Source organism: Bubalus bubalis, chromosome 4, assembly GCF_019923935.1.
Source record: "Bubalus bubalis isolate 160015118507 breed Murrah chromosome 4, NDDB_SH_1, whole genome shotgun sequence".
Lineage (NCBI taxonomy): Eukaryota > Metazoa > Chordata > Mammalia > Artiodactyla > Bovidae > Bubalus > Bubalus bubalis.
The window spans coordinates 87,746,125-87,770,614 of record NC_059160.1 but is presented as its reverse complement, the minus strand read 5'-3'; the positions used below and the strand labels follow the sequence as shown (position 1 = coordinate 87,770,614).

The following is a 24,490-nucleotide window of genomic DNA, read 5'->3' as shown; positions in this document are numbered from 1 at the left end:
GCATAGCTTGGGGGTTAAGTGCAGCCAGGCCACCCAGGTTCAAGCCCCAGTTCTATCACTGAATAGCTGTGTGACCTTGGCAAGTTACTTAATACCTCTGAGCCTCATCTTCACCATCTTAGGTGGTAATGACAGTAGTACTAATTCATAGGCTGGTGGCAGAGAGAAAATACCTGTGAACACCTGAACAGTGCCAGGCACTTAGGCTATTGTGGTCTGCTGTGAGGGACGCAAGTGTCCTGCCTTACTCACTGGCTCCTTTTCCACCTGCCTAAAGTAGTGGCAGTATAAATAGGAAATCAGAGACCCCTTTCTGATTGCAATCTCTGGAAACTCCCCTGCAGCAACTTCTAGACAGATCAATGGCACCAGCAACCTGAAATTTCAACTCACTTCCCAGCCCCACTCCCTCTCAACTCTCTTCCCCATGTGACCTCTGCCTGTTAATCCCTCCAAACTGTTCTTCCTTCTTTAAAATTACCTGCATTTGGGTGGCTGGGTTTGGGCTTGGGGCTAGAATCATCTTTAGGCTCCCCTCCCAGGTGGCTCAGTGGTAAAGAATCTGCCTGCCAATGCAGGACACTCATCTTTCATCCTGGGCTGGGAAGGTCCCCTGGAGGAGGAAATGGCAAACCCCCTCCAGTGTTCTTGTCTGGAAAATCCCATGGACAGAGGAGCCTGGTGGGCTAAAGTCCATGGGGTCGCAAAGAGACGCGACTGAGGACTGAGGACGCATACCTAACCTCGTCTTCCCTGAGGGAGCATTTAAAATTCCACCAACATTTTTCAAAGTGTGAACCCAGCAGACAACTTTAGGGTATTTGTTCAAAACACAGATTTTCCATTTCATGCCAGTAAGACTGAGTCTGAATTTAAGGGGCTGGAACTTACATTTGATACGCTCCTGGGAAGACTTTTAAAGATACATTGAAATTGAGGTTTTAATCACAATGAAAACCCACACCCACACCCCCAAGAAAATAATCATCGGTGGAAGAGCAGGGGGCATGGTATGTTAGAGGTGTGTCTTTCTCTGTCCAGGCAGGCGCAGCTGCAGAGGGAAAGGGACACTGATGGGCAAAAAGAGGGTACGTTCTAGAAAGCCGGGGGCGGGGCGCGAGACTCCTTCCAAAACCCTCAATGAAGAATGGGACCAGTTGCGCCGCTGGCGCCGGGGGAATAGCTGACCCGGAGTCACTATCTCTCCGCCGCCTCAGAAGCAGAAGAAGGGCGAAGAGGGGGCGCTGGGCCACCAACGCAACGGTGGGAACTGAGGCCCAGGGAGGCGACGGCCCTCCACACATAGCCGGCTTGGGACTCCGGAACCGCGGGGGGGCGAGGCCTTCTAACCCCTTCTCCTCCCAGAGCTCGGCCCCGACTCCAGCCCCCACCGTCCGTGAGCGCCATCCTTCCATTCCAGCCTCAACTTCCCCACCCGTGCCGGGGGTGTGCGTGCGTGTGTAGGGCGGGGAGAAGGCGGATGGGGTGCGTGCATAGGAGCGCTGCGGTGGGAGGCTGGGCAGCGGGATTCCCTCCGGGAAAATAGCCCAGTCCCTCCCCCAGCCTGTTCGAGACCCTGAACCGAAACAGGAGGCAGGGCGCCCCCGGCCGGGAAGCGGCCCCAGCCCGGATTTCCCTCCCGGGTGGGGCCGCAATGACTCACCCCCTTCCCCCTTCCCCCCGTTTCCTTGTTTGCGTTTCTCTTCCCGGCCGCATGGCGGCCCTACCCCGCAGCCCCGCCGCCGCCGCCGCTGCTACCGGGCACACACTCCCGGGGCGCTACGGCCCCCGGGGTTTCTCGAGGCCAAGGTTCCCGCCAGCTCCGGGTACCTTGCGCTCCGACTCAGCCCCCTGCCGGAGCCCGCCCCCTTCCCTACCCGAGCGCCAGCCGCGTCCTCCCCGCCCCCTCCGGTCTGCCCGGGAGGGGAAGGGGGCGGGCCGCGCCGGGGGTGTGACAGCTCCCGCCCGGATCAGTGCCAGCTGCAGCCTCGCTTCAGCGCCCGGTGCCAGCTGGCTCTTTCGTTTGGGACGGAGGGGAGGCTCGGGGTTCCTTGTCGCTGGGGGCTGGGGTGACGTTGTCCCCCCACCAAGTCCCCAGTTCTCCCCCAACCCGAGAGGAGCCTTTCCACCCAGCCTGGCTGGGGCTGCCTTGGAAGCGGCTCCAGCTACGAATTGGTCTGCTCACTTCTCCTGGGACTTACAGGCCGGGGGCACACAGTGGCTCGTTGTGGGGCGGGCGGGTGCTCCCGCCACCCCTTGCCTTCTGCTAGAGCCTGCACGGCTGTGCGAGCTTGAAGGAGGAACATGAAGGTGGGTATGATGGGGTGGGGGCAGGGGAGGAGGAGCAGGGGAGGAAGCTGACACGGTGGGGGAGTTGGGGTGGGAGACAGAGGCTTGGTCAAGGGTGAGGAGGGAGGAGAAAAGAAGGGTTTGAGCTGAAGCTGCGTTTCTCGGGGATCCAGTGAGTCCGCAGCTCCATTCTGGGAGTTGGTGGAGATCTCTGCAGGTCCATGGTCGGTGGGGTGGGGCAGAATTCCAAAGAAGGGCCTGATCTCTGGTACGCCGCCGCTGCCGGCTGGAGACCCCTAAGTGCGCCAGACCGGCAGGCCCCAGTGAAGGTCTTCCTGTCCCTCCCCCGGCTCCTGGCAGGGGCGCAGCACCTCAGCCTGACCAGTCCAGAGGATTCGAAGGAAGTGCTTCTGCTTGGGGCAGCCGGGCCGTGCTTTGGTCCAGCTGCCCCGGACCTAGCCTCATGGCTGTCTGCCGTCCTCTTCCCATCACAGGTGGGCTGGCCAGGTGAGAGCCGCTGGCAGGTGGGCCTGGCTGTGGAGGGCGACTCGATTCTGGGAGCACCGCCGTTGGGAGGCCTCCCGGACGTGGTGCCGGAGGGGACGCTGCTCAACATGGTGCTCAGGAGGATGTATCGGTCCCGAAGCTGCTCCTACCAGCTGCTGCTCGAACACCAGCGCCCCAGCTGCATCCAGGGGCTGCGCTGGGTGAGTCCCATCCCCTTCCCTGGCCAGGGCCAGGCCCCCCTGGGCTGGAGGGGGCCCCCGACTGGGAGGGCGAGCATGCTGCTGGCAGTCCAGCTTGCTCGGCGTGCATGGGGGATACACCTGGGGTGGGCAGCAGGTCAGGCAGCCTGGCTGCAGTGTGGGTGTCTCACACAACTGCGTTGGGTATGCGAGTATGCTGGGTATGTGGGTATGCGTGTGGTGCCCAAGTCCCCCTATTCAGGAATGTGGCGAAGGGGAAAAGAACTTGTCACTTTCCTGTGGCTTGAGTTAGGTGCTCGTGTGTTCTTCAGGTGGCATGGGAGACATGTATGAAATACAGGGGTCGGGTCAAGTGCTGGGGAGGTAAGCTTGGTACTATTCCTTAAACATCACCGTGGCAGCATTCTCCTTAGTGAGGACTGAACTGCGTGGAGTCTGTGTCTTGATCTGGGGTGAAGTGGTTGGCATTTGGCTTGGAGGGGCTCAGGGGAGAATTATGAGAAGTTTGGAGACTGTGAGATGAACGGAGCTCCCTTTGCCAGTGAAGAACATCTCTGGAGCTGCAAGAATGAAGGAAAGAGAAGTGTGTGTGGCGGGGGGACAGGGTGCGGGGTGGGGGGGGGGTAGATGGTGGATGGTAGGCAGGATATGGTTGCAGGATCCAAAACAGCAGAGAAGCTCTCCCCAACCACCCAAACTTAATAGATTTTCTTCACCTGAGCTCTGGTGTGTGTCTGTGACATGTGCCCACCGGGGCAAAGGGGTGGAGTTGGATCAGGTGATAGAGTTGGGAGAACCCCTCTCTTAGGAGCAAATTCTTTTGAGTAGAATGACCACCACCTTCTGCCTCCTTCTTCCTACCTCACCCATTTATATATTTACCAAATATAGCCATTTATATTTACCAAATGTACCAAAATATGAAGCTGAGCTGAGAAAACCAAGGCCCACCAAGATAATGGGGTCCCCCTTGCAATGGGAAGTGAGAGGAGAATCTAGGTGTCAGTCCCCAGCTGTCCTCCACCCCCTCCCTCCCTGGGTCTTCCTGAGAAGGGGCCTCATGGGCCTGGGTGCTACTCCAGATGGCACTCTGGATGGAGCAGGGGAGCCATGGTCTTTCTGGGCTCAGCTGTCTGTCCCTCCCACCCCCACCCCCACCCCAGGTCACTGGCAGTAGCTACTGCTTGGAGCCAGTGGGCTGGAACCCTCCCTCCCTCTTTCCCTCTCAGGCTATAATTACTTGTGCATTTCCTGTCCCTTTCCTAGCTTGTAGAGGCTAGGTGGGGAGTAGGGGGAAGGTCAGGGGCCAGGACAATGAGGTCACTGGAGGATCCCCTGGGACCCAAAGTAAGGGAGAGAGTGGAGGAGGCTGCCAGGCTCTCTCCTGACTCCCTCAGTCCCAGAATTGGAGGGCTGGTATGCGAGGGGAGGCCAGAAAGGTGGAGGTGAGGATCAGTGGAGTGAGAGATGGGGTCAGAGGCACAGAAACAAGGCCCCTCCCCCACCAGTGTGTGTGCGTGAATTGATGATTAGAGGAAACTTAGATTTTTAGGGCTCGAGGCAGGGGCCACATCCTCTCCTGAGCACGTCCCTGGGGAGTAGACGTGAGGTGGTTTCAGCCCATTGTGTCTGTGTTTAAGAGACTCTGGGTCCCTGTGAAGCTATTAATTCTCACCTGTGGGATGATGCCTTTGGCTGAGGGGGCTCGTGTGAGGGAACAAGTGTCTGGCAGGGAATGTGCACGCACAGGGCGATGGGTGGATGCTGTAAGGACGTGGAGCCCAGTGTCCCAGGAGGACGGTGCTGGGAGTTACCCAGGCCATGGCCACCTTTAGAAAGCTGAGGGGGAAATCCATCAACCTCCTGAGGTCTGAAGAGAGCACTTTCTGTTCCCATTAGACCAGAACAAGAGAAAATTAAAGCAGGTTACAGCAGGAGACCCTGAGGTTTGATACAGAAAGGACTTAACAACCATGGCAAAGCTGATGCTGGAACAGTACGGAAGAACGTCTCCTTTGATAAACATTGTGGGGTCGCACAGAGTCGGACACGACTGAAGTGACTTAGCAGCAGCAGCAGGGGTACATGAGATATCTGATGCCTGGGAGCCAACACAGAAACCAATCTATCTAGAGGCAGAGGCAAGGTCGGGATGACCTCTGGTGGGTCCCCTAAGCTTAGAGAACCCTGAGATGCTACTCTTTGAGTGATTGTTTGGGGAGAGGTGGCTCTATTCTCTAACTCAGAAAGCATGCTTTCATTCAACCTGTCCAAATGATGGAAGTAGCTAGTGTTTGTGCAGTATTTATATCCGAAGTGCTATTATAAGCTTTAATCACATCAAATAATCTCACAGAAGCCCTGAGAGATAGCTACTAACGCCATCATTTCATTTTATAGATGCACAAGCAGAAACACAGAGAGGCTAAGTGACAGTCTAGGGTTACACAGCTGCTAAGGAACAAGCTGGGCTTGGGTCCGAGACAATCTGGCTGCAGAGTTCAAGTTTGTGGTGTATATTCTCTTGCTACAGAAGGTACCATTGACACTCCAGAACCTCACCCTGCCTCATGCATCCTTTCCCAGTCCCATCACACACAGCCCTGGCCTGAGACCCTAGCCGTGGCTTAAGGGAACTGGTCTGACGGGTCCCCATGTGGCTGTCTGGCTCTGTGCCTGCCCCTCCAGTGTGACTCTGACACTCAGTGACAGGGAGGGGGTGGAGCAAGCCATGGCCCTGTGCAGGGAAACTAACTATAGGACCTCTTCTTCCACCCTGAGTCCTTCCTGTCCAAACCTGACAGGAGGTGGTGGGTGAGGGCCTCCACCCCTACCCATACCAGCCACTGCTTTCTAGCTGAGAAGCCCTTAAGCTGACACTCAGGGTCATCGGATCAGGTACAGCATCAGTCAAAGTACAGCATTTCTTGCACCGTGTCCAGGTGATAGCTGCCCATCATGAAAGAAGAGTTATATTAAGTTACCATTGAGTAAGTAGTTACTGCAAAGCAGGCATGGCTTTGAATGCTCCATATTATTAATTAACTCATTTGATCCTCAAAATTACCCTATGGGATAGGTACTATTGCCACCAACCCCATGTTATAGATGAGGAGGCTGGAGCACAGAGAGCTTTATAAGCAGCCCAGGGTCATACAACAAGCTGGTAGTGGGGAACCAAGATTTGAACCCAGGCACCTGACTCCAGAGCCCGCACAGCTGACCGCAGCCCCTGAATAGCACCCCCACCGTGATCCCAGGAGGTCCCCATGCATAGGAGCACGGCAGGGGTTCAGAGGGACTGCGATCACACACACACACACACACACACACGGGACTTCGTCTAACCCAGGATTGTTCAGACTTCCCTGTCGGCAGAACATTCCTGAGGACAGAATTTCCCACCTCATTCCTGAAGACAGAATTTACCATCGTGCACAGTGGGGGAGGCCCAGCACCAAGGAGGTGCCATGGGCAGTGGTAGGGCTTAGTGGCTAAGATCATGGGCTTTGGAATCAGATGGGCACAGAGTGAATTCTGGTGCCCCTATTTACCAGCTTGAAAAGGGCAGGTTACATAACCTCTGTGCCTCCTTTTCCCTAGCCAGGAAACAGGAGACAAACACCTACTTCTGAATCAGTGTTGAACAATTATTCAGTAGGATTGGACATTTCTAAGCAGTTGTGTGACTCTGGGCAAGTTACTTCATCTCTCTGGGCTCCTGCTGCTTTCCTTGGAAAAATAAGAGGGTCTCTTCCTCAGCTCTGATGGGCCAGCATTCCAGCTCTGAGCCTCCTGCACGTCCCCTGGGGCAGGACAGGAAATGGTTGAAGCGAGGCCTGCGGATCTGAGATCTGAGTCTTGCCCAGCCTGGCAACATGACTGGGCACCTCCCCTCCTGATGTGCCCTCCAGGGTCAGAATAATACCAGGAAGGGAGTGTGTGCTGGAGCCTAGGTCCTGGGCACTGAGGGGCGTTGGGGGGGACTGGGGCCACCTGGGTACTCTGACATGAACAACGAGTCATGAGCACTTGGCACTGTTTGTTCCAACACAGGAGGCTGGCCGGGTAGCATTCCTGCCCTTCCTCCCTCCTTGGCTCCTCCTCCTCTTTTCCTGTGCTATCGCTGAGTCCCCAGGGCCATGTCTGGCGGTAGGTAGGATGGGCCCCATGACTAGGGTAAGGATACCTCTGGGACACCTAGCAGCTTCCGCCCGGCACTGGGCCAGGCACCTACGCATGTCAGACCTCAGGCCTCTGCCCGGTGCACAGTGGGAAGATGCTGGGACCAGGGGAGAGGGCTTGGGCACCAGGCCAGGTCCTCTTCAGGCCCTGAGTTCTGATAGGGAGGCATCGCAGAGAAGGAAGGGGAGGGAGAGGAAACAGGCAGGTGTACTGGGTGGAGTGAGACCGAGAATGTGAGCACTTCTGGAAGGGCTTGAGTTTATCCCTGGCTGTCTGGCTATGTGTCTGAGTTACCAGGGCACATCACCTCTAGAGTTTTGTTTCTTGATAAGTCAAGGAGGACTGACCTTGCCTGCTCTGCCTACTTCCTGTCTGAGCCTATTCTCTATGAAGTCAGATGAAATCACGAGAAAGACATGCTGTATGAACTATCCAGTGCCTGCCTTTGGGAGGGCTCCGAGAGGGTAGGGCATCCTGCTCAGGGGTGTTCACAAATTCCAGTTCTCAGATGGTAGGAGAGGAGCGTGAGAGGCTTTTATGACCGACATCTCAGGGCAAACAGACCTGCGAGTCTGGCATGGCCCGATGGATGCCAAGGGCAGGGAACCTCATTCACCCATGATTCTACATAAACCCCATTTCCGGAGCCATCCCATGTGCTACCAAGCCTGACTCATGTTTGCAGGGTTAGGGACCAGCAGCAGCATCTCAGAGAATAAAGGGCCTTCCAGCAGGCAGCCCGCCCTGTGCTTCACAGATGAGTAATAATAACTAACGTGCACACACAACTGCATGTATATGCCAGTCAGTGCTTTAAACATTTGATCTCTATTAACTCACATAATCCTTTCCAAAGCTTGAGTTGTTATTATGAATGTTTTATAGATTTATAGGCAGGGAGAGATTAAATCATATATTCAGGGTTACATAGCAGCAGGGACTAGAATCCAGGAGTTGGCTCCAGGGTTTGTGTCTTTAACTACGAGGCTGCACCGAGGCCCACAGAAGGCAGGTTTGTCCATAGTCCTGTGACTGGGGACCGACCCTGGCTCGGCATCAGGCCGTGGGTCTCCGGACCCTTGAGCTGCTTACTTCCTGGCCTTCTTATCTCATATCCCCATGCTCCCCCAGGTCCACTGTGCCCCTCCCTCCCCTACATGCTGAATTACCTGGATGCCTGGGCACACTGGGCCCTGAGGAAGCAAAGCCTGGACCTTAACCCTGGGGATGTGCTGATGGAGTCATGAAGGAAGACATGGGTCTAGTAATAGGGCTGCAGGGTGGTGATGAGGCGGATGCCTGGCACATGGGGGGTTACCCAGGGAGTATTTGTTGAACCGTTAGCTAAATGAATGTCTGGAGTCAAGAACTGGGCCGGGGCTGGGAGTCACGGTGGAGGGGCCTGAGAGCTGGGTTTCAAGGCCTGGCACTAACACTCAGACTCCCCACTGCCCTCAGACGCCACTCACCAGCAGCGAGGAGTCCCTGGATTTCAGTGTGAGCCTGGAGCAGGTACGAGTCCAGAGGAGCGGGGCTGGGAGAGGGCCCGCATGCCTGGACTCAGGGCTTGAGCCAGCTAGCTGTGTCTGCCTCCTCCAGGCCTCCACGGAGCGGGTGCTCAGGGCGGGAAAGCAGCTGCATCGACACCTCCTGGCCAACTGCCCCAACCTCATCCGAGACAGAAAGTACCACCTCCGGCTCCACCGGTGAGTGGCGGCCCTGGCTGCCTCCTCGCCCGCCTCTCTGCCACCCCCAGCAGTTTTCTCTCCTTTTCACTCTGTCCAGGCTCTGGACCCAGCCTTGCTGCTAGCTCTAGAAGGTGCCATTCAGATGGACTTCCTCCCTCCCCTCTCTCCCTACTGCCATCTGACCTCCTTTCCCTGCCCTGTCCCCTTCTCCTCCCAGGCAGTGCTGCTCCGGCCGGGAGCTGGTAGATGGGATCCTGGCCCTGGGGCTGGGTGTCCACTCCCGGAGCCAAGCCGTGGGTATCTGCCAGGTGCTCCTGGATGAAGGCGCCCTCTACCATGGTGAGCCTGAGCCCCGGTGGGTGGGCGCCCAGTGCCAGGCAGTCCTGGAGACCAGGCCTGTGCTGGGCATCTCCGTATGGGCAAGCCTCATACCTATGTGGCCTCAATTTCCTCTCCTCCCCCTCACCTGGGCCTCTGCCCCGCAGTGAAACACGACTGGGCCTTCCAGGACCGAGACACCCAGTTCTACCGTTTCCCGGGGCCGGAGCCAGAGCCTGTGGGCGTCCATGAGCTGGAGGAGGAGCTGGTGGAGGCTCTGGCCCTGTTGTCCCAGCGGGGGCCCGATGCCCTGCTCACGGTGGCGCTTCGAAAGCCGTAAGTGGGTGAAACCCTGCTCTCAGACTCCGTAGTTTCCCCTCCGAGGGGGAGTGAGCCCTGACTTCTCGTGGAGGGATAGGACCCTGGCTGGACCCGAGGCCTGAGCTCTGGTCTGCACCTGCCACGGACATGCTGTGTGATCTCGAGCCCTCCTGCCCCCTCTGAACCTGGTCCTTCCTCTGTAACTGAGGCCGTGGGGCCTGTGGCCTCCAGGGACCCTGCCCCCTCTGAGAAGCATCCGTGGCCAAGACAATCATGGCAGGTCTGGGTTCAAATTCCAGTTCCACTGGCTACCAGCTCCATGTCCTTGGGTCTCTGCTGGCCAGCTTCATCTTTTGTCAAAGGATAACGATAGCCCACATCGTGGGGTTGTTGTGAGGGTGGAATGAAGTCATATGTAAAGTGCTTGGCCCAGTGTCTGGCACATGGTGTGCTCCCATCAAAGGCTGGCCCGTTATTGATAAACAGCCACCGCTGGGGCCCCAGGCGGCCCAGGCTGAGTGGGCGCTGTGGCTCCCCGCACCTGGCTTGTTCATCACTTCTTCCTGGTCCCCTGTGCCCGCAGCCCTGGTCAGCGCACAGACGAGGAGCTGGACCTCATCTTTGAGGAGCTGCTGCACATCAAGGCCGTGGCCCACCTCTCCAACTCGGTCAGCCCCTGGCCCTGCCCCACCTTGCCCTCCCCCGAACCTCCCTTCCTGTGACCCCTGCCAGGCCAGAAGACACACCCCTCCCCTTCCACCTGTGGCCTGGATACTTCAGTCTAATGTCTTCTCCCCAGCATGGCATCCTTGTCTGAAGGTCCTTCTGGCTCTCTGTGCCCATTTCTTCCCCTGCTTTGTCTCCTGCTCAATCCCAGGTCACCTGACCTCATCAAGTTCTGTCCCCCGAGCATGCGTGGCTTTGGACCTAACCTCCTCACCTGGCCCCTCATCCCTGGACTCGCCTCTCTGACTCTTGTCCCCCTGCCCACAGGTGAAGCGGGAACTGGCTGCAGTCCTGCTCTTTGAACCGCACAGCAAGGCAGGAACTGTGTGTAAGTCCTGCCTAGACGGGGGCAGAGGCCACAGGGAAGAAGCGATGGGTGCCTGGGGCATGTCTGATTTGTGCTGCTTCTCTCAGTGTTCAGCCAGGGGGACAAGGGCACCTCATGGTACATTATCTGGAAGGGATCGGTCAACGTGGTGACCCATGGTAAGGTGAGTCTTCCCCCGTGCCCAGCCCCTGGGCCAGAGCTGGTCTCTGGTCCTTGTCCTTCTGGGCAGTGCCTTTAATGGACCCAAGGCTGCTGGCCTCTCAGGTCTCCTGCTTTGGTGGCTCTGGGTCTGTCCCGGTGAGGGCTGGGGGGCTGGGCTGTAACTTGGGCCTGGCCGCAGGGCCTGGTGACCACCCTGCACGAGGGAGATGACTTTGGACAGCTGGCTCTGGTGAACGATGCACCTCGGGCCGCCACCATCATCCTGGGAGAAGACAACTGTCATTTTCTTCGTGTGGACAAGCAGGACTTCAACCGTATCATCAAGGTGCCGCTGCTGGGGGTGGGGAGGGCGGGGACATGTGTCTGGAGAAGTGGTGTGGGGCAAGGAGTAGGGACCAGACGGAGACTTTAAGGAGTAGGGAGAGGTCGGAGGTGGAAACCTTGGGGATGATGGCTGGAGGAGAGAGCCCAGCTCTGGGTGTGTGAGGAGGTGCGTGGCTTGCTGAGGAGGCTCAGTGAGCCCTGGGAACCCTGGCTCCCGTGGGAGACCAGGGGTGAGGTTACAGAGGGGTGAGGGTCTGGGGTGCAGGGGGAGGCGGCGTAATGGAGAGTGGGGTCCATAGAAGGAGCACTGGGAGGGACAGGGTGGAGGAGGGGCTCAGGCTGGGTGAGAGGCACCAGTGAGGGACAAATCTAAGGTTGTGGGCGTTGAATAGGGCGGGAGAAGGGTTGTGGGTCCTTGTGGGAGCCTTGTGGGGCTTGGAGTTTGGAATGGGGGAGGCAGAGGGAGAGGCCCTAGAATGGGTAAAGGAGTTGTGGTGTGTATTGAGCACTGGGTGTGGCTTGTTCTCCAGGATGTGGAAGCAAAGACCATGAGGCTGGAAGAACATGGCAAAGTGGTGTTAGTGCTGGAGAGAACCTCTCAGGGCACTGGCCCTTCTCGTCCCCCAACCCCAGGCAGGAATCGGTAACACACCCGCCATGCTCCCCTCTCCATACCATCTCTCTTGCCCACCTTCTCTTCTGTTTCCTGGGCTTTACTCCCTTCTCTGTGTCATATACCTGCCCGCTGCGGGTGGAGAGGCTTTCAGGGATTAAGATGCATCCCCCGAGTTAGGCCCCCTTCCACCACACGGGGTGGGGAAAGGGCTGGCAAATAGGGATGAGTGATATGATTGATTCTTGATGTCTGCCCCAGCTGCGGGAGGGGGAGTCAGGGCTCAAGTGCTATGGACCGGCTGTTTCTTCCAGGTATACAGTGATGTCTGGCACCCCAGAGAAGATCCTAGAACTTCTGTTGGAGGCCATGCGGCCTGACTCCAGTGCTCATGACCCAACAGGTAGGGGCGGGAGACACGCTGCCTGCTTTCTGACTCAGAGGGTGGTCAGCACCACTTGGGAGAGAGCCAGGCACCCTGCATCTGACCTCATCGGGTGCTGGATTGGTCTCTGGTCAGCTGGCCGGAAGTTTTCGTTCCTGTGTTCTTGGCTTCTGTAGGAAGTGCTGTGACAGGGATGGGGTGTCACTGCTCCCTGGCCCGTGGCGGGATTGGTAAAAGGGGTGTCCCGGTCGTGCATATACTTGAGCTCAGGAGACTCGACTTCTGAGTCCCTCACCTGTCCCCTGTCCCTGCCTTACAGAGACATTCCTCAGTGACTTCCTCCTGACCCACAGTGTCTTCATGCCCACTGCTCAGCTCTGTGCTGCCCTCCTGCACCAATATCCTTCCAGCCCTGGGGGTGAGGATGGTGTGTGGAGCGGGGAGGAGGGATCCCCCAAAGCATGGCTGTACTGATCCCTCCAGGCCCAGCCCATTCATGGGCTCCGGGTGTCCTGCCCTTCCTGTGCCGGTTCCTTAGGGTGGTGGGTGGTCCTGTTGGACACTGTGGTGCCCTTGACTGGGACCCACCTTCCATGCGGAGCCCGCTGGGGGCAGCGAGCAGGAGCGCAGCTCCTACGTCTGCAACAAGAGGCAGCAGATCCTGCGGCTGGTCAGTCAGTGGGTGACGCTGTATGGCCCTACGCTCCGCACCGACCCTGTGGCCACCAGCTTCCTCAAGGTACCTGCGAGCCGGGAGGGGCTGGGCCGGGTTGCCCGGGGTGGACACGGGGGTCTCAGTGAACCTTGGCTTCTCCCAGAAATTGTCGGACCTGGTGAGCAGGGACGCCCGGCTTAGCAACCTGCTGCGGGAGCAGTGGCCAGAGAGGCGGCGACACCACAGGTGATGCTTTGGCTCAAGGGAGCTTGTCACGGGCGGGCGGGACAGGCTGTGTGGCAGGAGCTGGGAGCACCGCCTTGGGGGGCAAACATGTGGCTTAAATCCAGCCTGCACCCCTGCAGCTGTGCCACCCTGAGCCCGTTACCCCACCCCCAGGGCTCCTGCTCCTGTCTGTAAAACCCTGTGTTGTGCTCACTTGTCTAGTCCTGCTCATCTCAGCGAGTGTGCTCACCAGTGCCTCGCCGCACACCCTCCCGTCACGTGTCCGTCCATGCTCAGGCAGCCACAGTCATTCATGTGTCATCCTCCCACTGCCCTGCACACCTGCTCTGCTCACTGGCTCCTCTTTATTGCTGAGCACCTTTGGTGCCAGGTCCCGTCTGCTCCACCCAATTTCCCAGCCTTTACCTCACACTCCCAGACCTTCCCGCCCTCCCAGGCCTCCTGTGGGGGCAGCTGGGCCTCGGGGAGAGCTCACATGTGGCCTCCCTGACCTGACACCATATCGGGTCCCTTTCTCCCTTGAGCTCCTTCCCTCCCCTGCTGGCCTGGGAAAATCGTAGGATCCAGGGGCTGGATTTCGAGTCGTGCCTGTTCTGGGTCATCCTCTCCAAGTCTGCCAACCTCTGAGCCTCTGGTGACAGTGGAGGGAATCCAGAGCCTGGTACCCTTCTGCTCTTGAGCCTGCATCGTCCTGCCTGCTGGGGGACCCTGCCTACAGTCTCACCTCCCTCTCACTTGCTCCACAGGTTGGAGAACGGCTGTGGGAACGCGTCTCCTCAGATGAAGGTGTCTGACCTGAGTGGGCTCCTCACGCCTCTGCCGGGCCCCTGCTTTCCCCCTCCTCCAAGGACCTCCAGGCCCCTCTTCATGGGAGGTCCCCCACCCCAAGCACAGGCACATCCTTGGTCTGGGATAGGTGATCATGGAGCTCGGGCTGCGTGGGACACTGGGGCTGGGCCTTGCAGGAGACAGAGGTCTAAGGTCACTCCCCCCAACCCCCACAAGGGGTTTTATTCCATCTGGTCATGCTCACGTGTGAGCTAAGTTGCTTCAGCTGTGTCCAACTTTTGTGACTCTGTGGACTGTAGCCCATCAGGCTTCTCTGTCCATGGGATTCTCCAGGCAAGAATACTGGAGTGGCTTGCTATGCCCTCCTCCAGGGGATCTTCCTGGAGATCTTCTCTGACCCAGGGATCGAACCCACATCTCTTATGTCTCCTGCATTGGCAGGCGGGTTCTTTACCGCTAGCACCACCTGGGAAGCCCACTCATGCTCACAGCTCGAGTCAGTTAGCAGTTCCTGCCTGGCAGGTGAGGGGTGGTGCCTGGAGGCATCTCAGAAACCCCGGGGGTCCTGGGGGCCAGTGCCATCCCCAGCAGTGGGCTGGGAGAGGAAAGTGGGAGGAGGAGTCCTGACTGGAGTGAGATTTGAAGAATGGGGTGGGGAGGACTAGGAAGGTAGTTGGGGCCGCCTGTGGAGACTCACAGTGAGAATCACACCCAAATGCCACATCTGGGCCTGCAGGGCCCAGCTGGCTCTCCCACCTCATCCTGCCCCCTTCCTCCTCAGACTCCTTTTCTGCTGAAGGTGAAGCTTGCTCCCTCCTCCGTCTCTTGCCCCCACCTGCCGGCCCCTCCCATCTCCCTGTGAGAGCCCCTCCCCCACTGGCTGCTCTCCAGGGTGTCCTCTGTGGTTTTCCTCAAAGCTTTGTCCCAGTGGAATTGTTTTCTTTGTTTAGTTGTCTCCTTGCTAGTTGTCTGCTGGTGTCTGTCACGGCCCACAGAATGCTGGCTCCATCCCTGAGGGGCCTTGACCTCTTGCTGCTGACGCTCAGTGAAGAACAGGCTGCATGCCTTAGGTGCCAAAGATGCTGTAGGGGGTTGGGAGAGCCACCCTGGCCTCCAGTGGCTCACAGGGAAGTGAGGGACGGAGCTGCAGAGCAACCTCATGCTGAATAAGGACAAAGATGGGGTCTCTGGAGGCAGGAAGGAAAGGGCTGAAAAGGAAAGGGTCGGGGTCAGGGAGAAGCGACTGCTGAAACTGAGAGATGTGGGGAGTGAGGATGGAGGGAGAAGAGGCTGCAGGCAGGCGTGGGGAAGGAAGCCCGCCTCCTGATGGAGCCCTGGAGGGGCCAGAGGAGGTGGGGCCCTGTGGGCCCTGGAAAGGGGCCTGGCCTTTGTCCTTTGAGCATTGCAAGCCTTTGGAGGTGTTTGAGCCCAGGATTGACAAGATGGGATTTGTATATTGAATAGGTCAGCTGGGGATCCTGAGCTTTATTCAGCAGACAGTGGTGGCCTGGACGCTGTGATAGGAAGGCTAATCTGGCTCTGGTCAGGCAGATGGGAGTGGGAGGGAGGGGAGCACCCGAGAGGCAAGGCTGGCGGAGAATAGTTGTGCTGTTGTAGATAAGGCGTGAGGAGATGCGGGCTGGTGGGTCTGGGGATAGCCTGGGCTGTGGAAAGGGGAACACAGAGACCCTGGAACTAGATACTCTGTGGGGGAGGGGAGCAGGGGTGAGCAGGAGGCTTGAACCCAGGGGAATGGCCAGAAGAGTAGCCTGGGAGGCGGGATGAGGGGATCCGAGGAGTGTGTCGAGTTTGGGATGATGCAGCACAGATATGGAAGATCCTGGAGGCATTTGAGACCAAGGTCTGCAAGAGAATTCAGTGCCCAGTGGTATGGTTTTAAGAGTCTTCCATATGCTGGGGGAGGAGAGAAAGGGGGCATTGGTGCATGATGCTGGGAGGAGCCCTGAGGGGAGTGCAGAGATTTGGAAATCCAGGGAAGAACCATGGACCAAGGTCTAAACCTCATCTGCCTCCTTCAGAGTTGGGAGGAGGAAAACAGTACAAAATCTGGAAAGAATAGTCGGTGGGCAGAGGAGGTGTGTGAGGGAGGCCTTTAGGCAGTGGGGGCCCCCAAGAGCCCACTGTGGTGGGGCCTTGGAGGAAGGGTTATGGGGCAGCTCACACAGTTGAGTGTTGGTGGACAAGAGCATGGGGGAGGGGCAGCCGGGGGGCAGGTTTAGGATTTTAGCTGGGCCACTTAGCAGCTGTGCTGCTTTGGGTATGTTACTTAACCTCTCTGAGCCCTCCACTGATTTTATCTGTAAAATGGGGATAATAATATTTTGTCAAAGGGCTTTTGTGCATATTTAGATACTTAAAATAAGCATGTAGAAAATAGCAAATGGTAGCTGAAGGAGGAAAAGACCAGGATCAACAGCTGCCTTGTGTTCATATTAGAGAGGCTCTGGACCCATTTGGCAGAGGGGGTAACACACATATAGAGGGGCACAGACTCATTCTGAGCTCTGCCCTGTCTTCCCCGGAAGCCTCGGTCCTCAGGTTCCCAGCGCCTTACCTGCCCCGGGTTTGCGGGACATGCAGATCCCTTAGGTGGTGTGTGTGCTGTGCGGGACCCCCGCTCCGAGTGACAGGCCCCTCCCCCTCCCTGCATGCTCTCCTGTTTCCGCTGGTCCTTACTTCCTCTCCTTCTCAGGCCCGGAATGTTCCCGTTTGGCTCCCCAGCCAGGACGAGCCTCTCCCTAGCAGCAACTGTGCCATCAGAGTTGGGGACAAAGGTTGGTGGTCTGAGTCAGGCAGGGCAGAGCTCAAACCCTGCTCTCTCACCACCCTTGACTTTGGGGTGCCTGGCCCAGGATGGCATGTTGTGCTCCTTGGGGTCTCTGTTTCCGGCTCCCCCCTTGCTCACCTCAGGGTCTCCCACCTGCCTGCCCAGGCTTCTCCTTAGTGCTGTTGCCCCCCATCCTTGGGACCCTCCCTTGCTGCAGTCACTGCCTTCTCCCTGCTGGGGCGGGGAGACCAGGCAGCTCCCTCCCAATTCAGTCCCATCTTCCTCTCCAGTCCCCTATGACATCTGCCGGCCAGACCACTCCGTGCTAACCCTGCAGCTGCCTGTGACGGCCTCAGTGAGAGAGGTGATGGCAGCGTTGGCCCAGGAGGACGGCTGGACTAAGGGGCAGGTGCTGGTGAAGGTCAACTCGGCAGGTGGTGAGTTGTGTCTCTGGGTAGGGTGGCCCCAAGGGAGGGGGGCCCCCTCAGAGCTGTACCCACCCCGTGAATTAAGATCATCACCATCTTTGTCAATGTTAATGGTAGTTAGCATTTATGGGAGGCTTATTACATCTTACTTATACATGTTACGTATAAGTCATGTACGACTCTTTGCGACCCCAGGGACTGTAGCCCACCAGGCTCCTCTGTCCATGGGATTTCCCAGGCAAGAATACTGGAGTGGGTTGCTATTTCCTGTTCCAGGTGATGGGCACAGGCCCAGGGATTGAACCTGCGTCTCCTGCTTGGCAGGTGGATTCTTTATCACTGAGCCACCAGGGATGCCTGACATTATTACCATGCTTACATATTTATTTAATCCTAATAGCAATCTTATGAGATAGGTACTTTTATCCTATTTTCAGACAAGGAAACTGAAGCTCAAATGGATTCAGTGATTTTTTCCCAGGCTTACCCCTTGAGTGCATAGACAGACTTTGAATTTAGGTAGTTGCTCATTTAGTCCATCAACATCTTTGAGGGTCATCTATGGGCCAGCAGCATGTTAGGAGGCAGACTTACCATGGCAGGTAAGATGAGCAGCTTGATGGTTAAGAGCCTAGACTGTGGACACCCAGACCCGAGTTGCAATCCCAGACCCACGGCTTTCTGACTGTATGATCCTGCCCAAGTTGTTTGACCTCTGTGAGCTTGCGTTTCCTTGTCTGTTGGATGACCACTGTAACTACCTATCACCTAGGACTGCTATGGCTATTAAATGAGCTACTGTGTTTGAAGCTTTTAGCATGGGACCTGGCATAAAGTTGGTGCTCAGAGTATGGCAGCATGAGGATTATTAAGACCTGCCTTTAGAGAACTTGGGACATTAAAAACCACTGTTATCCATGAAAGACACAGCATGGGTATGACAGTGGAGCGGGAGCCCAGGGTAAGCCGCTGGTCATCCAGAGAATAATGGCAAGGAGTGGCAGGGAGACCAGCAAAGCCTCCTTCCTTCAGGAAGGAGAGATGCTGAGAGCACCCGGGCCTGTGTGCTCCTCTGGGAAGCACTGCCCTCTGGTGGCCATGTGGCAAGTTGCAGTTGTCCAAACCCAGTGTTTAGAGCACTGATTGTTTTGATGGACACCCATGACAGTAATCAGTATTTTATTACAAACTCCCTTATTTGTGTAGACTTCCTTGCAAGTCACATACATATGTTCCTACACTGTTGCTATGTGATCATAGAGCAATACACAAAGCAAATGCAAAGCAGGTAAGAAAAATCAATATAAGTGCTAATATTTTTTTCCTGGACGCATGGAATGGTCTTGTGTACCTTACTTTGAAGGCTACTGGTCTAGGGACTGAGGGCTCAAACATGACTGAAAACCCAGTCCCAGTCCACAAGAGCTGATGAAAACCCACACGAAGATTTCTGTAAGGCATTTCCCAATTTTCAAAGGGCTTGTATATGTATCATATCCTTATAGATGCTATTTATATCAATGACTTCATTTGACTGATGAGTAGTCACGGGAAATCTTGATGTCTGCTTTTGACAAAGGAGGAAGCTGGGACTCAGGGAGGCTCCAGCGTCGCCCAGTGCCAGCCTGTCTCCCCAAGACTCCTCTTTCATTGTCCTCTGGCCGTGTTGCCCCTGTGCATGTGTGGGCATGCGCACCCGTGCATTTAGAACACCTGCCTAGGACTCCAGTGCTGCTATTGGGAGACCTCTTCCAGCCTCCACCCCGCCTCCGGTTGCTCCCTGGCCTCCCTCTCTGTCCCCACCCAGCACAGCTCTGCTCTCTTTGCAGATGCCATTGGCCTGCAGCCAGATGCCCGTGGTGTGGCCACATCCCTGGGGCTTAACGAGCGGCTCTTTGTTGTCAACCCACAGGAAGTGCAGGAGCTGGTAGGGCCAGGCAGGGCGCCAGGGCCCCGGGAAGGGCTGTTTTGGGAGTGGTATGGGTTGGTGCTAGGAGAGGGCCACATGGGAAGGAGAGCAGGGCCTGGCTATGGCTGCTCCTAAGGAGGAAGAGAGAGGAGTGGGCCTCAGCCGATGGAGGAAGTCCTAAGGGGAGAACTGTTGGGAGCTCTCAAGTGGGAGAGGGGCCCCAGCACTGGGGAGCTGTCAGGGCATGCCTCCTTGGGGAGTCCCTCCACTTCCTGCAGCACCCCTGCCCTCCTGACGTTCCTCCGGCCCTGGGCACAGACTTTTGGCCCCAGACTCTCTCCCCCAACCATGCCCCCTGGACTCCCCAGGCACCCCCTGAGCACTCTTCCACCCACAGACTCCACACCCCGATCAGCTGGGTCCCACTGTGGGCTCTGCCGAGGGGCTGGACCTGGTGAGCACCAAGGACCTGGCGGGCCAGCTCACGGATCACGACTGGAGCCTCTTCAACAGCATCCACCAGGTGCTGGGGCGGGGCAGAGGGGAGAGCGGGCGATGGCGATGCCCCGCCCCACACGCGGCCTCCTGTGCTGGACGCCCTGCCCTGCGTGCTGACCTCGCAGTGCTGCCCCCCTGCCCAGGTGGAGCTGATCCACTATGTGCTGGGCCCCCAGCACCTGCGGGACGTCACCACCGCCAACCTGGAGCGCTTCATGCGCCGCTTCAACGAGCTGCAGTACTGGGTGGCCACGGAGCTGTGTCTCTGCTCCGTGCCTGGCCTACGGGCCCAGCTGCTCAGGAAGTTCATCAAACTGGCAGCCCAGTGAGTGCCGGTGGGCTGGGTGGCAGAGTCCCATGGTGCCTTTACTTAACCCCCCGATCTGTGGTCGGTGTGTGGCCAAGTCTCCCACCCTCATGCCTGCCTAGGTCCTCTGGAGCCCCTGCCTCCCCACACCGTACAGCCCCAGTCCCTGCAAGGGCAGCATTGGCCTGGCCGGGTCTTGTGCTGTGGCTTGGGGGTGGTGTGGGTGTGGGGCTCTGTGTGTGGCTGCTTCCCCTGAGGGTCTCTGGGTCTTCTGTTCACAGCCTCAAGGAGCAGAAGAATCTTAATTCCTTCTTTGCCGTCATGTTTGGTCTCAGCAACTCAGCCATCAGCCGCCTGGCCCATACCTGGGAGGTGAGTGCCATCTGCTGGGTAGGTCAGAGCCTCCCCACCTCAGTCCTGAGTCAGGCCCCTGCCTATCCTGCGGGTCCTGGCTGGGAATGGGGCCCACACCCCAGAGCAGTGACAGCCCCGCCTGCCTGTCCTTCACAGCGGCTGCCCCACAAAGTCCGGAAGCTCTACTCAGCCCTTGAGAGGCTGTTGGTGAGTGCTCCCCACCCCCGCCACCCTGGCACAACCCCCTGCTTCTTCCCCTCCACACTTGTGCCTGTCCTTTGTCACTTTCCGGGCTTCTAACCCTGGGTCAGGGCCTGGTTCCCTTTGGCCTGTGAGTCTGGGGGGCTGGCTGAGAAATGCAGTGTTAGCACTATGGGGGTCTGTGTAGTATATTATATGCCTCAGCAGGTGTATAGGGGCCCGTGTGGCATTTGCTGCGGCATTTGCTGACCCTGGGGTCTGAGGTGCCAGGGGACCACCAGGGGGCCGCTGACCTGCCTCAGGACTCAGGAAGCGGGTCTTGGCCCAACTCCCATGGTGTTCTGGGGTCTGTCAGAGGCCCCTCAGGAGACTCAAGGAGCCTAGGCCAAAAAACGAGGCAAGAGTTGAGGAGCTGAGCCCTCCACTCCTGGGAATTGTAGCAGGGGTAGTGAAAGGTGTATAGTTTTCAGGAGGGAGCTCGTGCAGGCTGCTTTCATTAGCAAGGCTCCAAGAGCTCCTGAGGAAAAAATTCTCCTCCTGGGGCTGAAGTTCAAAGGGGTGTACCCACTAGAGAGAGAGGGAGAGAGGGAGAAACAGGGACAGAAAAGAGTTTTCCATGAATCCTCAGAGCCCCTGTGACAATGTCCATGAGCGCCCTGGGGGCTAATTGGAGGCCAGGAAACCACGTCATGCAGCCCGGCATCACAGCTCCAGGCCCCTCTGCCTGCCGCACAGCCTGCCTTGGGGAGATCTGGGGCCGAGAGGAGGCTGAGCTCCAAGGACTGTGCACACGGCCTCTCCTTGGCGGGTGGGCATTTGGTTATGCTGTGGCACGTGGTAGGTCATGGTGTGCGGGACCCTCCCTCTCTCACTGTGGCTTCTTCCCTCTCAGGACCCCTCGTGGAACCACCGAGTGTACCGTCTGGCCCTCACCAAGCTCTCCCCTCCCCTCATCCCCTTCATGCCCCTTCTTCTCAAAGGTAAGGGCACCAGCCCCTGCCACCCTGCTCCCATCCCATCCGTCCCTGCCCCAGAGTGTCTACCTGACCCTCTGGGTGATTCCAGTGTGCCAACGCCCTGGGGCCACAAAGGTGAACTAGGAGCTCACCAGATAGAAGCAGAGTTAACACATGCAGACAGATGGCTGATGACATGAGGCCTAAGAGATATAAAGAAATTGTTCCAGGAGGTTAGCAGGGAGGAAGAGGGCCGCGTAGCGTCCCTGTTATTGGTCCCTTACCTTTCCTTGGCTGCTGGGAGGGGAAGGGACCTATGAGCAGAGCCCATCTCTTTGTAGACGTGACCTTCATCCACGAGGGAAATCACACATTGGTGGAGAATCTCATCAACTTTGAGAAGATGGTGAGTCCAAGGAGAGCAGGTATCTGAGGCTGGAACAGGTTGGAGGCTTTGACAATGGCTTTGGAAGGGGCGGGGGATGGGAGATGGTCCAAAATTGTTCTCAATAATATAAATATGAAGACTTCCTTTAAAATAGCTCCTGCTTTACTCCATTGCATGGCCTCAGAGGATCTGGTCTCCACCAGGGAGTGCTGGGGTGATGGCCTCAGCTATCTCGCCCTTCAGCCAGAATCCCCTCCCCACCAGGCCTCCTCGTCTCTAAGCCCTCCCTGACTTACGTCTTCCCAGTGCCTGGCTCCCACTGGGTGTTTGGGTGGGCTGGGGCACAGCAGGCACAGCCCCATCTCCTATAGCCGCTGGTGCCTAGGAGCACTTCAGCTGTCCCCCAGGCCAGGCCAGGGCCCATCCCTCATATCAGGTCTCATGTCCTTACTTGGCCCCCAGAGAATGATGGCCAGAGCTGCACGGATGCTACACCACTGCCGAAGCCACAGCAATGGTGAGAGGGCAGATCCCCGGTGGGCGCCCCTGAGTGATGTCCCCTTCAAGGCACCAACTTGGTCTCCTCACTGACTCCCCCCTCACCCCCCAGTGCCTCTGTCACCGCTCAGAAGCCGAGTCTCCCACCTGCACGAGGACAGCCAGGCGGTCAGGGTTTCCACGTGTAAGTGAGGGCAGGGGTGGGTGCTGACAAGCTGGCCGTGGCTGGCTGGCACTTACAGGCACATCCGTACATGAAAGGGCTTCCCCGGTGGCTTCCCCGGTGGCTCAGATGGAAGAGAATCTGCCTGCAATGAGGGAGACCTGGGTTCAATCCCTGGGTTGGGAAGATCCAGTATTCTTGCCTGGAGAATCGCATGGGCAGAGGAGCCGGGTGGGCTACAGTCCATGGGGTTGCAAAGCACGATGTTGATAATGGTTCATAACAGCTGTATGAAGTAGGTAGAGTGTTATCCCCACTTAAAGGTATACAGTGGGCTGGAAGCCTTGAAAAAACAGGTGGAAGCCGCAGTGAGGTAGAGCTGGTTAGATAAGCAGTTAGACAGAGCTGGGACCCACGCACTCCTACTCCAGACCTGTGTTCTTTTAATTGGCCTTCAGTTTGTGTGAAATGGGATTAGTCGTAATCCACAGTTCATACCACACCGTCATCATTATCTTATGTATGTATCTATTCTGAAAATAAGATGAGCCCTCTGGACCCAAGCCAAGCTTCAGCACACTGACAATAACTTCCATCTCCCTAGTGGTGGTCCCCTTTCCTGTCCCCTTGCCCCTCCCCACCCAGGGAAACCACTATGCTGAATTTTGAGTTACCCATTTCCTTGTTCTTAAAAAATAGCTTGATCGTGTGTACATATAATAAAATATACATATACATATATCTTTAAAATATCTCATATATATATGACAACAAAATATTCTTTAGTTTTCATTGTTTTTGAACTTAGTAAAAGGGGTATTAAGCTGCATATAATTTGGGGGCCTGTTTCACTGTGCCATTCTGTCCCAGATGGGGGGTGGGGTGTCTTCTAGATTGGCTGTGGGAAGTGGCAGGCTGGGTGGCACAAGGTAGGAGGGTCGATTTGCCTCTTGGAAAGGGGAAAGGTGGGCTCTACAAAGTGCTGACTGCCCTCCCTGCCCCCCAGGCTCGGAGCAGTCCCTGAGCACCCGGAGTCCCGCCAGCACCTGGGCTTACGTCCAGCAGCTGAAGGTCATCGACAACCAGCGGGAACTGTCCCGCCTCTCTCGGGAGCTGGAGCCGTGAGGAGGGGCTGGGCTGGAGCAGACACTGGCCGCCAGGAGAGCCCGAGGCGCGCCGGGCCAGGAGGCCCATGGGCTGGCCGAGCTGGGCAGGGGTCTCCAAGGACTGGACCTGAGGCCCAGGAGAGGGCAGCGTGGAGGCACCTGTCCCCCCGCGATGACTGGTGGCCAAGGAGGACCTGTGAATGGAAGGAGCTGGGGCCCAAGGCCAAGGAGTGGGGGACAGAGAGGCCCTGGAGTGAGTGGGAGAGAAGAGCGTTTTCTCTCTTTGTGTTCAATAGAGAGCTCTCCACACCAGGATTTTCCCAGATTCTGCGCCTCATGGCTCTGTTGTCCAGCCGTCTCTGGCCCCTGGGGTGTGTTTCCATGGTGGGCTAAGCGTCTGCACGCATGTGGCAGGAGCAGGCCCACTGCCTGGGGAGGCAGCGGGTGGAGGCGGGGAGCAGCAGCGCTTTTCTTTCCACAGCCTGTGCGATAAACAGCTGGGTGTGGTCAGGGCTGTTTGTCCAGGAGAGGTGGTCCCTGAGGAGCTGTATTGTTACCCTAAGTGGACAGAGAGGCTGTGTTCTCTGGGGGTGGGCCAGGGAGGGCCAAGCCCCGCCCCCCACCCGGGATGGTCTCTGGGACCCGGCAGGGCTCCACGGCAGACTGCATCCAGGCCTCAGCCCCCTGGTCACAGGGGCTGTGGGAGCCTGCAGCCCTGCGGGGGGCTGGTCCAAGTGGCCCTCAACGGTCCACGGGGGTCTGAGAGGCTGCTCCTTCGTCCCCTCCCCACTCCATTTCCTGCCTTCTGCCTCCGGCCGCTGGGTGGTGCTCTGAGCGGAGGCAGTGATGCAGAGGTGGAGGCTTCCGGGAGTCACGTCTCATCAGTGATGAGTGGTCCTGTCAGCTCTGTCGGTTTTGAGTCCTCCACATCTCCCCTGGGAACCAGCCACACCGTGAGGACCCTCCTGCCCAGGGACCTTCACATGAGGAAATTCCAGGTGGGACAGCCCTCTCTGCTCCCGTGGCCTCGAGCCTTGGCAGGGTGAGGTGCCTGTCTGACCCTGAGAGGGACTCTTGGCCTTGGAGATGCCCTGGTGCAGGTTCTGAGTACCAGGGCCCTGGGGCATATGGAGGAAGTGGGCCCCACACCCGGAGGGG

At 57.6% G+C, this 24,490-nt stretch overlaps 1 protein-coding gene across 3 annotated transcripts; it reads left to right on the top strand.

Annotated features, from left to right (window-relative positions):
- The first annotated feature begins 1,133 nt into the window (after positions 1 to 1,133).
- RAPGEF3 (Rap guanine nucleotide exchange factor 3) lies at positions 1,134 to 23,657 on the top strand. Of its 3 annotated transcripts, none has more exons than XM_006059453.4 (28): positions 1,144 to 2,310; positions 2,784 to 2,996; positions 8,640 to 8,693; positions 8,781 to 8,887; positions 9,087 to 9,208; positions 9,355 to 9,523; positions 10,092 to 10,176; positions 10,502 to 10,562; positions 10,649 to 10,725; positions 10,903 to 11,049; positions 11,579 to 11,691; positions 11,976 to 12,064; positions 12,366 to 12,444; positions 12,635 to 12,785; positions 12,865 to 12,947; positions 13,694 to 13,733; positions 16,450 to 16,531; positions 16,815 to 16,961; positions 18,782 to 18,879; positions 19,259 to 19,384; positions 19,503 to 19,684; positions 19,948 to 20,038; positions 20,177 to 20,227; positions 21,114 to 21,201; positions 21,519 to 21,583; positions 22,028 to 22,082; positions 22,176 to 22,247; positions 23,233 to 23,657. In XM_006059453.4, exons 1-28 carry the CDS (start codon positions 2,305 to 2,307, stop codon positions 23,349 to 23,351), a joined length of 2,772 nt encoding a protein of 923 aa, XP_006059515.1. In that variant the 5' UTR covers positions 1,144 to 2,304; the 3' UTR covers positions 23,352 to 23,657. The 3 variants fall into 3 exon arrangements, with proteins under 3 accessions (XP_006059516.1, XP_006059515.1, XP_044797609.1); XM_044941674.2 differs by lacking the exon at positions 1,144 to 2,310 and adding an exon at positions 2,439 to 2,461; XM_006059454.4 differs by lacking the exon at positions 20,177 to 20,227 and having other exon boundaries at positions 1,134 to 2,310.
- Positions 23,658 to 24,490: the final 833 nt, after the last annotated feature.